The 13,223-nt window shown below is 44.2% G+C and overlaps 1 protein-coding gene and 1 pseudogene across 1 annotated transcript in view; one reads left to right on the top strand and one right to left on the bottom strand.

Moving 5' to 3' along the window:
- LOC137371220 (putative nuclease HARBI1 pseudogene) overlaps positions 1–13,223 on the top strand; it is a 314,069-nt pseudogene that overhangs the window by 120,926 nt on the left and 179,920 nt on the right.
- The window catches only part of ankrd55 (ankyrin repeat domain 55), a 127,138-nt gene that overhangs the window by 21,735 nt on the left and 92,180 nt on the right, over positions 1–13,223 (bottom strand). The window contains exon 8 of the mRNA XM_068033402.1: positions 6,294–6,461. Within this exon, the coding sequence (XP_067889503.1) occupies positions 6,294–6,461 (168 nt within the window). The remainder of the gene's footprint in view (positions 1–6,293; positions 6,462–13,223) is intronic.

The following is a 13,223-nucleotide window of genomic DNA, read 5'->3' on the forward strand; positions in this document are numbered from 1 at the left end:
TCTAAATTCACTTGAAAAAGCCCTTCAAAACACTCCTGGAGGGGATGCAGAGACAAAGTGGGCCCACAATAGAGACGCCATCTATGACTCAGCAATGACCACCTTTGGCAAACGTGAGAAGCAGAATGCAGACTGGTTTCAATCTCACTTTGAAGAGCTGGAACCTGTCATAGCCGCTAAGCGCACAGCACTGTTGAACTACAAGAAAGCCCCCAGCGAGTTAACATCCGTAGCACTTAAAGTAGTCAGAAGCGCTGCACAAAGAACAGCCAGGTGCTGTGCAAATGACTACTGGCAACACCTATGCTGTCGTATTCAGCTGGCCTCTGACACCAGAAACATCAGAGGAATGTATGATGGCATTAAGAGAGCTTTTGGGCCAACCATCAAGAAGATCGCCCCACTCAAGTCTAAATCAGGGGACACCAAAGCTACAAAGTATCATCACCTCATTCAATGACAATATCAGGGGACACAGTCCAACGCAAGCAAATGGACTGCTGGGTGGAGCTCTACCTAGAACTGTACTCCAGGGAAAATGTTGTCACTGAGACCACCCTCAATGCAGCCCAGTCTCTGCCAGTCATGGATGAGCTGGACTAACAGCCAACAAAATAGGAACTCAGTGATGCCATTGATTCTCTAGCCAGTGGAAAAGCCCCTGGAAAGGTCGACATTACCCCTGAAATAATCAAGAGTGCCAAGCCTGCTATACTCAGTACTCCATGAACTGCTTTGCCTGTGCTGGGATGAGGGAGCAGTACCACAGGACATGTACAATGCCAATATCATCACCCTCTAAAAGAACAAGGGTGACTGCAGTGACTGCAACAACTACCGTGGAATCTCCCTGCTCAGCATAGTGGGGAAAGTCTTCACTTGAGTAGTTTTAAACGGACGCCAGAAGCTGGCTGAGCTTGTCTACCCTGAGGCACATTGCAGGTTTCGAGCAGAGAGATCCACCATTGACATGCTGTTCTCCCTTCGCCAGCTACAGGAGAAATGCTGCAAACAAGGGATGCCCCTCTACGTTGTTTTCATAGATCTCACCAAAGCCTTTGAGCTCATCGGCAGACGTGGTCTCTTCAGACAACTAGCAAAGATCAGATGTCCACCAAAGCTACAAAGTATCATCACCTCATTCAATGACAATATGAAAGGCACAATTGAGCATAGCGGTGCCTCATCAGACCCCTTTCCTATCCGGAGTGGTGTGAAACAGGGCTGTGTTCTCGCACCTACACTGTTTGGGATCATCTTCTCACTGCTGCTCTCACATGCATTCAAGTGTTCAGAAGAAGGAAATTTCCTCCACACAAGATCAGATGGCAGGTTGTTCAACCTTGCCCGACTTAGAGCGAAGACCAAAGGACGGAAAGTCCTCATCAGGGAACTCCTCTTTGCTGACGATGCTGCATTAACATCCCACACAGAAGAGTGTCTGCAGAGACTCATCGACAGGATTGCGGCTGCCTGCAACGAATTTGGCCTAACCATCAGCCTCAAGAAAACGAACATCTTGGGACAGGATGTCAGAAATGCTCCATCCATCAGTATCGGCAACCACGCTCTGGAAGTGGTTCAAGAGTTCACCTATCTCGGCTCAACTATCACCAGTAACCTGTCTCTCGATGCAGAAGTCAACAAGCGCATGGGAAAGGCGCCCGCTGCTATATCCAGACTGGCCAAGAGGCTGTGGGCAAATGGCGCACTGACACGGAACACAAAAGTCCGAGTGTTTCAAGCCTGTTTCCTCAGTACCTTGCTCTACGGCAGCGAGGCCTGGACAACATATGTCAGCCAAGAGCGACGTCTCAACTCATTCCATCTTCACTGCCTCCGGAGAATCCTTGGCATCAGGTGGCAGGACCGTATCTCCAATGCAGAAGTCCTCAAGGTGGCCAACATCCCCAGCATATACACCCTACTGAGCCAGCAGCGCTTGAGATGGCTTGGCCATGTGAGCCACGTGGAAGATGGCAGGATCCCCAAGGATGCATTGTGCAGCGAGCTCGTCACTGGTATCAGTCCCACCAGCCATCCATGTCTCTGCTTTAAAGACGTCTGCAAATACGACATGAAGTCCTGTGACATTGATCACAAGTCGTGGGAGTCAGTTGCCAGTGATCGCCAGAGCCGGCGGACAGCCATAAAGGCAGGGCTAAAGTGTGGCGAGTCGAAGCGACTTAGCAGTTGGCAGGAAAAAAGACAGAAGTGCAAGGATAGATCCAACTGTGTAACAGCCCCGACAACTAATGTTATCTGCAGTCCTGTGGAAGAGTCTGTCATTCTAGAATTGGCCTTTATAGCCACTCCAGGCGCTGCTCCACAAACCACTGACCACCTCTAGGCACTTACCCATTGTCTCTCGAGACAAGGAGGCCAAAGAAGAAGGATCTGCTCTTGTAGCCACAGTATTTATGTGGCTGGTCCAGTTCAGTCAATGGTAACCCCCTGGTCAATGGCAACCCCCAGGGTGTTGATGGTGGAGGATTCAGCGATGGTGATGCCTTTGAATGTTGAGGGGAGATGGTTAGATTCTCTCTTGTTGGAGATGGCCATTGTCTGGAACTTGTGTGGCATGAATGTTACTTGCCACTTATCAGCCCATGCTTAAATGTTGTCCAAGTCTTGTTGCATCTGGACACGGGCTGCCTGACTCCCTGAGGAGTCACGAATGGTTCAGAACATTGTGCAATCATTAGTGAACATTCCCACTTCTGACCTTACGACAGCGGGAAGGTCATTGATGAAGCAGCTGAAGCTGTTTGGGCCTAGGACACTGCCCTGAGGAACTCCTGTAGCGATGTCCTTGTGCTTAGATATTTGGCCTCCAACATCCACAACAATCTACCTTTGTGCTAGGTATGACTCCAAGATATGAGACCAAAAGTAAAAGTTTTAAATTGGTGAAAGGCCAGTTTTACTAAGCTGAGATGTGATTTGGCAAAAGTGGACTGTAAACAGCTATTTTAAAATAAATCAGTTATAGATAGCAAGTGTTCAGAGCAGATATATTCACACAAAGCAAAAAAGAGAGGAACTCCCAAATCTAGAGCCCCCTTGATGCCAAGGAGCAGGGTAGGGTAAGGCAAAAAAAGGGAAGCTTATGTCAGATACTAAGAGCTCAATACTGCAGAAAGCCTGCAAGAGTATGGAAAGTGCAGGGGTGAAATTAAAAAGGAAATTAGGAAAGCAAAGCGAGGTCATGAAAAAAATATTGCTAAGACAAATCAAGGAAAACCCAACAATATTTTATAAATACATAAAGAACAAGAGGATAACTAAGGAAAGAGCAAGGCCTATTAGAAACCAAAAAGGGAACCTGTGTGTGGAGACGCAAGATGTGGGCATGCTTCTTAATGAATATTTTGCATCTACGCAAAAGATGAGGACGATGCAGATGTTGTAATTATGGAGGAGGAGTGTGAAATATTGACTGGCATATACCTAGTGAAAGTGGAAAGGGTTTGACACCTTTGAAAATAGATAAAGCTCCAGGCCTGAATAAAATGTATCCCAGGCTATTAAAAGAAGCAAGGGAGGAAATAGCAGAGGCTCTGACCTTTATTTTACAATTTTGTCTGGTTACAGGTATAGTGCTAGAGGACTGCTAACATTGTATCATAGTTTAAAAAGGGAGAAAGGGATAGATCGACTAATTACAGGCTAGTTAGCCTAACCTTGGTGGTGGGCAAGTTATTTGACAACTGTCGAAGGACAGTATTAACTGTCATTTAGAAAGGCATGGATTAATCAAGGACAGTCAGCATGGATTTGTTAAGTGAAAGTCATGCCTGACGATCTGGATTGAATTTTCTGAAGAAATAACGAGGAGGGTCCATGTGGGTAGCGCATTTGATGTAGTCTATATGGATTTCAGCAAGGCTTTTGACAAAGTCACACATGGAAGACTGATCACAAAAGTAAATGCCCATGGGATCCAAGAGAAAATGGCAAGTTGGATTCAGAATTTGCTCAGTGGCAGGAAGTAAAGGGTAATCGTTGATGGGTGTTTTTGTGACTGGAAGACTGTTTCAGTACTAGATCCCTTTTTATGGTATATATCAATGATTTAGACTTTCATGTAGGGTGCATTTTTAAGGTGTTTGCAGCCTGTACAAAAATTGGCTGTGTGGTTGAAAGAGAGGAAGAAAGCTGTGGACTGCAGTAAGATATCAGTGGGCAGGTCAGGTGGGCAGAAAAGTAGTAAATTTAATTCAATCTGAAGAAGTGTGAGGTAATGTATTTTGGGAGGGCAAACAAGACAAGGGAATACACAATAAATGGTCGGATACTGAGAAGTATAGAGGAACAGAGGGACTTCGGATGCATGTGCGCAGTTCCCTGAAGATAGCAGGAAAAGTAGATAAGATGGTTAAGAACGCATAGATGTACTTTCCTTTATTAACCAAGGCATAGAATATAAGACCAGGGAGGTTATGCTAGAAATGTATAAAAGACTAGTTAGACCACAGCTAGAGTATTGTGTACAATTCTGGTCACTCTATTACAGGAAGGATGTGATCACACTCGGGAGGGTATAGGGAAGATTTATGAGAATGTTACCAGGAATGGAGAATTTTAGCTATGAGGAAAGATTGAGTTGGAGTTGTTTTCTTTGGAACAGAGGAGGTTGAAGTGAAATTTAATTGAAGTGTATAAAAATTATGAGGAGCCTAGACAGCATGGAAAGGAAGGACCTATTTCCCTTAGCAAAGCAGTCAATAACCAGGGGACATAGATTTAAATTAATTGGTAGAAGGATTAGCGGGGAGTTGAGGTGATTTTTTTTTTACCCAAAGGGTGATGGGGCTTTAGAACTCACTGCCTGAAAGGTGGTAGAGGGAGAAACCTTCTTCACATTGAAAAAAGTAATTGGATATGCACTTGAGATGCTGCAACCTACAAGGCAACGGACCAAGAGCTAGAAACTGGGATTAGGCTGGATAACTTTTTTTCACCGGCACAGGCAAAATTGACCAGATAGCCTCTTTCTAAGCTATGATTTCAAAAAAATCTGCAACAATTAATTTCCTTCTGAAAGGATGAGATTCTACAGTTGCAAAATTTTTTTTTCAGGGCTGGAGAGTTTGCTCAGCAGTAATTATGACTTATGATGCTGTTGAAAACTCAGTTACTCCTGATTGAACAAGGCTTAAGTTTTTCATGGTAATTATTTAAATTCACGCCTTAATAGTGATATCTGTGGTGATTCCATCAGTGAAGACTGCAAAAGTGCAGCTGTGGAGGAGCAGGATACCACTGACATCAACTTCCAGATTTCTTTATTTAACTGCACATGAGCCGTCTGTTTTACCCATTAATAGTGGCGAGTGCTGACAGTCTCATCATTATTACTATGGCAACTTTGGGTCATTTAGAATGCCACTTGGATGAGGTTCTATAAAGCTGCAAATGCCTGTAAGATTCTACCCAGCATAAGTCACTGTGATCTGGAAGGGGGAGGAGGAAAGGAAACAATATGTTTGGAAGGGCTGGGGAGAAATGATAATCTTTCAGTAAAGGTTGCTAACAGCTAAGTGAAATTGTTACTGGATCAATTTCCTTTTTGATTTCAATTATTGGTACCATCCTTATTCTGCTGTAACTTCAACACAAATTTCAATTTTCAGTTTATGGTATTACTTTTGTAAGATATTTGATTTATTAATTTTCTTGGTATCTCTATAATGTGATCAAGATTATAGCTGGGCCGATATATTCACCATTTGTGTTAGCATCAGTTTTGTTCTCACAGTTGATATTTACCTCATAGCACCCTTTTTATTTTTCATTTTGTGTCATATCACAATGGTTTGTGGTGCCTTTTGAAATGTGAAACCCAGGGACTAAGTTGCACAGTGAGTAGATACTGTCAGACCTTGCTTTCAATTCTTCCCAAAGTGATGGGATGAGAATCTGCTCCTTTCCAGCTGTAAGGGATCTGAATACATTTGGGCGGACTCAATCCAGTTCCTAGCAGATAAAAATTCACACAACAAAGCCATCCATAGATCTGCACTAATTTGCTATACACTAACTGACTTAAGTGGGAAATGGGTTAATTCCACTTGCTAGGATAGAGTGATAAACTTGCCAACATTATGCACTGATAAAAGTATTTTATAAACTTATTCAATTATCCAGCATTCAAATTCCTCAGCTTGATGAGCAAAAAAAAGTACAAAAACACCCATTTGAACATAGTTGTACTATACCCGGCACATCAGTGTTGTATTTATCCAACATTCTTTCCGCACAAATAATTGATTCGTTTATGTGTAACCTACCTATTTTCCTGTGAGAACAGCTTGATACATGCTGTGTGCCCACAGTACATTGCATATGTCAGAGGAGTGTTTTCATTGATGTCCCTTGGACTGCTGTCCACCCCCAGCTGCATCAAAGATTGTACACAATCTGCTTTCCCTGCAGCAGCTGCCCAATGAAGTGGCGTCCTAGGGAAACATGATGAAACACTTTGAAAAAGGCAACAATTTCTTACATTTGAACATGACTACTAAATATTTACTGGTATTTAGCACATTGTGCAGTAATGACTTGTTGTGATCAGATACTTCAGTTCGAGATACAATGGCAAAGCTAAATGGGAACATTCTTTGTAAGAATTAAGGCGAAAAATAAAGCTTTCAGTGTAAAGTATAAACTTGTTGTTAGTTATGAGGAGAAATTGGAACTTTGAATCACTTGGCAGCAAATTGTTGGAGACTCATGATGTCTGTACTTAAAGCTGGCAGACAGCTGTTCAGTTGGCTTACATGGCAATGCAAAATGTATGGAATACTAAATGTTTAGATTTCTTTAAAGGTTCAGGGCAGATATGTAGGACTCGGAATCCAAAAGATGGCATGTTCAATGTGCAGTACCCTTCAGTACTGAAGGGTTGAATTTTACTGTGGGACCAGATGGGGGTCCTGAGCCCACAGTTGTTGGATTTGGACCAGATCAATGATTTTACCAGAGGTGGCCTCCTAATTAGCTGCCTCCAGGCCCACCGTGCAATTAAGGAGGAGCAGGCGGGCTTCTGCTGCGGCTGGCCCAACCAGAGACCGGGCAACTCTGAAGCCTCGGCAGCCCCACCAGGAGAGGTGGGCGTTGCTGAGGCAGCTAGGGGACCTTGGCGAGGTAATGTTATTTAAAATTCCAGATGGCCGAGGGCAAAGGTCCCCGCCGATATGGGGGGAAACCCCTCCAGGGCGATCATTGAGGCCGTAGGGGTTGCCTATTCTGCCTGAGGCCCACTCTCTGGGCCATGGAGCCTCTGGCTCCAATGGGCTCTTGGGTTGCTGCAGAGAGGCTGCTTCTATGAAGTTGAAGGCCTCCTCACGGCGGGATTGTTAATGGCCACAAATGGGGACTTAATTATGCAAATCAACTGCCTGCCTCCATGGAGCGAGCAGCTGATCTGCACCCCAGCCAGCTCCTGTCTGCCACTGGGAAACTTCTCCAGTGGCAGGACTGCATTGGGGATCTGTCCAAGCACAGCTCTCTGCTATTTTACTGCCCTCCCCCACCTCTGTTCCCGCCGCCTAGGTCAGGCCAATGTGTTAACCTAGATTAGTGTTCAAGGGTAGGATTTTCCCAGCCTTGGGGTAGTGGGCTTGGAGGTGGGGGTGGATGCTGGGAAAATAGCGGGGAGTTGGATCGGAACGGCTCCCTGACACAGTCCCACCGGCAGGAAAGTTTCCCAGCCGTGAGACTGAATATGGAATTGCTACCCGCCGAGCGGAGACAGGCAGCTAATTTAATTAATTGAGTCAATTTCTCAGCATTTTGCCGAAGGTTCGATGGTCCAAAGAGGGAGATGTGGGCAGGGAACGCCTCCCCCATGACCCCGATGGGTCATCGGGAGGGGCCTGCCTGTTTGGCCCCTCTGGTCTTTAATTTAAAACTTACCAAGTGCCCTCTTGATCCTTGACCTGCCTCAGCAGTGCCCATCTCTCCTTGTGGGGCTGCTGAGGCTCTAGAGCCTTCAACCCTCTAATTGGGCTGACAGCATCTTGATCTTGCCTGCCATCCTTAATTGGGCAGCAAGCCTGGAAGCGGCCAATTGGGAGGCCGCCTACAGGAAAATAGCAGAGCCAATCCCACTGCAGACAAGTATGGGGTCCCAAAGCGTGTGGGCAAATCCTGCCCTAAGTCTTGAAGTGGGTCTTAAAACACATAACCTTCTGATTCAGAGAAGAGAAAGCTACCACTGGGCCAAGGCTGACAACATGGTCCAGATTTTAAAGAGGGGCAGGTATGTTGATACGTTGCACACAAGCCTCGAAGTGAGTGGTGAGTCCAGGGATGTGGAGGCCTGGCCAATCTTAATGGCCATGACCATAATTTTATTGGAGTTCTGACTGAACCTGACCGAATGCACCACCTGGTGGCAGGAATGAAGATCGCAGTAAGAAGGGAGCAGTCAAGGACGCTCAGGATCGGTCCACAGTAGTTAGGTAAATGGCAAGAGGGAATGGTCTGAAGGGGTGTTGAGGGGAGGTGATTTGGAGGGGAGATGAGGCAAGCCCAGAGTTTCTTTGTGCAATAAATATAGGGCAATAATAGGTGGGGATTTCAACTACCCTAATATCAACTGGGATACAAAGAGTGTGAAGGGCACAGAGGGCAAAAAATTCTTGAACTGCATTCAAGAGAACATTTTTAGCCAGCACGCAACAAGCCTAACAAGAGGGGGTGCAATTCTAGATTTAGTCTTTGGTAATGAAGCTGGGAAAGTGGATGACGTAGCAGCAGTGACCATTTTGGAGATAGTGACCATAATACAGTTAGTTTTAGCATAATCATAGAAAAGGACAAAGATAAAACAGGAGTAAAAGTTCTAAATTGGGGGAAGGCAAATTTTACGAAACTGAGAGGTGATCTGGCGAAAGTGGACTGGTTACAGCTACTTGAAGGAAAATCAGTAGCAAACCAGTGGGAGGCATTCAAAAGCGAGATTCTACTGGCACAGTGTAGGCATATCCCGCAAAGATAAAGGGTGGTACTGCCAAATCTAGAGCCTCCTGGTTATCTAGAAGCATGCAAGGTAAGTTAAAGCAGAAGAAGAAAGCTTACAATGGTCACAAAAAACTTAATACTTTAGAAAGCCTCAAGGAGTATAGAAAGTGCAGGGGTGAAGTAAAAAAGGAAATTAGAAAAGCAAAGAGAGGACACGAAAACTTATTGGCTGGTAAAATCAAGGAAAACCCAAAGATGTTTCATCAGTACATTAAGAGCAAGAGGATAACTATGAAATGGGTAGGGCCTGTCAGAGATGTGCAAGGGAACTTTTGCATGGATAGATGTGGACAGGGTTCTGAATGAGTTTTTTGTCTCTGTCTTCACAAAGGAGAGGGATGATGCAGACATTGTAGTTTAAGAGGAGGAGTGTGAAATATTAGATACGATTAGCTTAATGAGAGAGGAAGTACTAGAGGGTCTGACATCCTTGAAAGTGGATAAATCGCCAAGGGTGGATGGATTGCACCCAAGGTTGTGAAAGAAAGCCAGGGAGGAAATAGTGGATGCGATGAGGATCATCTCCAAATCCTCACTGGATACAGGTGAAGTGACAGAGGATTGGAGGTCTGTGAATATTGTACGATTGTTTAAAATGTGTGTGAGGTATAGACCAACCAATTATAGGCTGGTCAGACTGACCTCGGTGGTGGGTAAATTATTAGAATCAATTCTGAGAGACAGGATAAACTGCCGCTTAGAAAGGCACGGATTAATCAGGGATAGTCAGCATGGATTTGTTAAAGGAAGATCATGTCTTATTGATTGAGTTTTTTGAGGAAGTAACAAGAAGGATTCATGAGGGTAGTGCAGTGGATGTGGTCTACGTGGATTTTAGTAAAGTATTTGACAAGGTCCCGCATGGCAGACTGGTCAGAAAAATGAAGGCCCATGGAATACAGGGGAATGTGGCAAGTTGGATCCAAAATTGGCTCAGTGACAGGAAACAAAGGGTAGTAGTGGACGGATGTGTTTGCGAATGAAAAACGGTTTCCAGTGGCGTTCCACAGGGCTCAGTGTTGGGTTCCTTGCTGTTTGTGGTATATATTAATGATTTGGACTTAAATGTGGGAGGCATGATTGGGAAATTTGCTGATGACACAAGAATTGGCCATGTAGTTGATAGTGAAGAGGATATTTGTAGACTCCAGAAAGATATCAATGGTTTGATAGAGTGAAGAAGGCATACGGAATGCTTTCCTTTATTGGTCAAGGTATAGAATACAAAGGCAGGGATGTAATGCTGGAACTGTATAAAATGCTGGTTAAGCCACAGCTGGAGTATTGCGTACAGTTCTGGTCACCGCATTTACTAGAAGGACATAATTGCTCTGGAGAGAGTACAGAGGAGATTTACAAGAATGTTGCCAGGGCTGGGACATTGCAGCTATGAGGAAAGATTGGATAGGCTAGGGTTGTTTTCCTTAGAACAGAGGAGGCTGAGGGGTGACTTAATTGAGACTTAAAAAATTATGAGGGGCCTAGATAGAGTAGACAGGAAGGACCCGTTTCCCCTACTGGCACAGAAAAAGGCCATTCAGCCCACCATGTCTGCACTGGCCAAAAAAACTCGCCACCCCATCTAATCCCACCTTCCAGCATCTGGTCCGTAGCCTTGCAGGTTACAGCACTTCATTTGAAAGTCCAGGTACCTTTTAAATGAGTTGAGGGTTTCTGTCTTCACCACCAATCCAGGCAGCAAATTCTAGACACCCAGCACCCTCTGCGTGAAAAAGATATTCCTCATGTCCCATCTAATCCTTCTACCAAGCACCTTAAATCTGTGCCCCCTGGTAATTGACCTCGCCGCTACGGAAACCAGGTCCTTCCTGTCTACTCTATCCAGGCCCCTCTTAATTTTGTACACCTCAATTAAGTCTCCCCTCAGCCTCCTCAGTTCTAAGGAAAACAACCCTAGCCTATCCAATCGTTCCTCATAGCTGCAATTTCCCAGCCCTGGCAACATTCTTGTAAATCTCCTCTGTACTCTCTCCAGAGCAATTATGTCCTTCCTGTAATGTGATGACCAGAACTGCACACTATACTCCAGCCATGGTCTAACTAGCATTTAATACAGTTCCAGTATTACATCCCTGTTTTTGTATTCTATACCTCGGCCTATAAAGGAAAGCAATCCATATACCTTCTTCACCACTTTATCTACCTGTCCTGCCACTTTCAGGGACCTGTGGATATGCACTCCAAGGTCTCTCACTTTTTCTACCCTTATTAATATCCTCTTGTTTATTGTGTATTCCCTTTCTTTGTTTTTCCTCCCCAAATGCATTACCTCACACTTCTCCAGATTGAATTCCATTTGCCACTTTTCCGCCCACTCAATCAAACCATTGATATCTTTCTGGAGTCTACAAATATCCTCTTCATTATCAACTACATGGCCAATTTTTGTGTCATCAGCAAATTTCCCAATCATGCCTCCCACATTTAAGTCCAAATCATTAATATATACCACAAACAGCAAGGGACCCAACACTGAGCCCTGTGGAACGCCATTGGGAACCACTTTCCATTCACAAAAACATCTATCGACCACTACCCTTTGTTTTCTGCCACTTTGGATCCAACTCGCCAGATTCCCCCGTATCCCATGGGCTTTAGGTTTCTGACCAGTCTGCCATGTGGGACCATGTCAAATGCCTTACTAAAATCCATGTAGACCACATCCACTGCACTACCCTCATCAATCCTTCTTGTTACTGCCTCAAAAAATTCAATTAAGAGCAAGAGGAAGACATGACTTTCCCTTTACAAAACCATGCTGACTATGCCTGATTAATCTATGCCTTTCTAAGTGACAGTTTATCCTATCTCGCAGAATTGATCCTAATAACCTGCCACCACTCAGGTCAGACTGACCGGCCTATAATTATTAGGCCTATCCCTCGCACCCTTTTGAAACAATGGTATAATTTTCGCAGACCTCCAATCCTCTGGTACCTCACCTGTATCTAGTGAGGATTTCAGAAAGATCCTCAGAGCATCCGCTCTTTCCTCCCTGGATTCCTTTAACAGCCTGGATAAAATCATCTGGCCCTGGTGATTTATCCATTTTCAAGGATGTCAGATCCTCTAGTACGTCCTCTCTCATTATGCTTATTGTATCTAATATTTCACACTCCACTTTAACTACAATGTCTGCATCATCCCTCTCCTTTGTGAAGACAGAGACAAAAAACTCATTAAGAATCCTGCCCACATCTTCTGCATCCACGCATAAGTTCCCTTGTACATCTCTGATAGGTCCTACCCTTTCCTTAGTTATCCTCTTGCTCTTAATGTACTGATGAAACAGCTTTGGGTTTCCTTGATTTTACCTGTCAATATTTTTTCATGTCCTCTCTTTGCTTTCCTAATTTCCTTTTTTACTTGCTATGACCAGGTTCGAAAGGTGTCTTAGGGTCTGTTACTATCTTCACCTGGTCTTATTGTAACAGGTTTTAATTTTAAACACACTATGTTTTGAGCTTTCCCTTTGTGAATCCTTGTTCCCAGTTTTTTAATTATAAGATAAAGAAACCAATTTACGCAGACTTTCTCAGGTTTAAAGAAGAAAGATGAAATTTTATTAAACCTTAAAAATTAAACTCTAATATGGCTCACGTGCCCACACTAGCATGGACACACGATACACACATGCAAATAGGGACAGAAAAGAGAAGAAAAGATAAGGTGGAACTGTTTGAGGCAATATCTTGTTACATTGCTTCGAGCTCACTGCAGTCCTTTTGTAAGTAGTCTTGCTTTTTGTTGGGGCCCAGTAGTCTTTTAAAAACCTTGTTTATGTAGGATACCTTGCTCTCTTTGAGTTGCACGTGTTTTTACAAGATTGAGTTCCGTGTGAAGGAGATGGAAGCAGGCAGGAGAGAGGTCTTCTTGCTTCAGTTCCAGGAGAGATCTTTACTTCATGAGCGCACGGCTTTTTCTCTCTTCCAATTCCTTTGTTGTAGTTCAAATTCAAAAAAACTCCCAGGTCGCCCAGCAGTTTAGTCATGTGACTAGCTCCTTATATAGAACAGTCTCTTCTGCGAGGTTTGTGGATTGTACCTTAGCAGTTTCTGGAATGCTAGCTCCCCTCACCTTCAAAGTTTTGTAATCAAAACTTCATTGTTGGTTGAATGAGTCAGGGCGTGGCCCTTTGTCCCTTGTTCCAGCACTGTTGGTTATCATGGAAA

The sequence above is a fragment of the Heterodontus francisci genome, chromosome 1 (assembly GCF_036365525.1).
Source record: "Heterodontus francisci isolate sHetFra1 chromosome 1, sHetFra1.hap1, whole genome shotgun sequence".
NCBI classification, from domain to species: Eukaryota; Metazoa; Chordata; class Chondrichthyes; order Heterodontiformes; family Heterodontidae; genus Heterodontus; species Heterodontus francisci.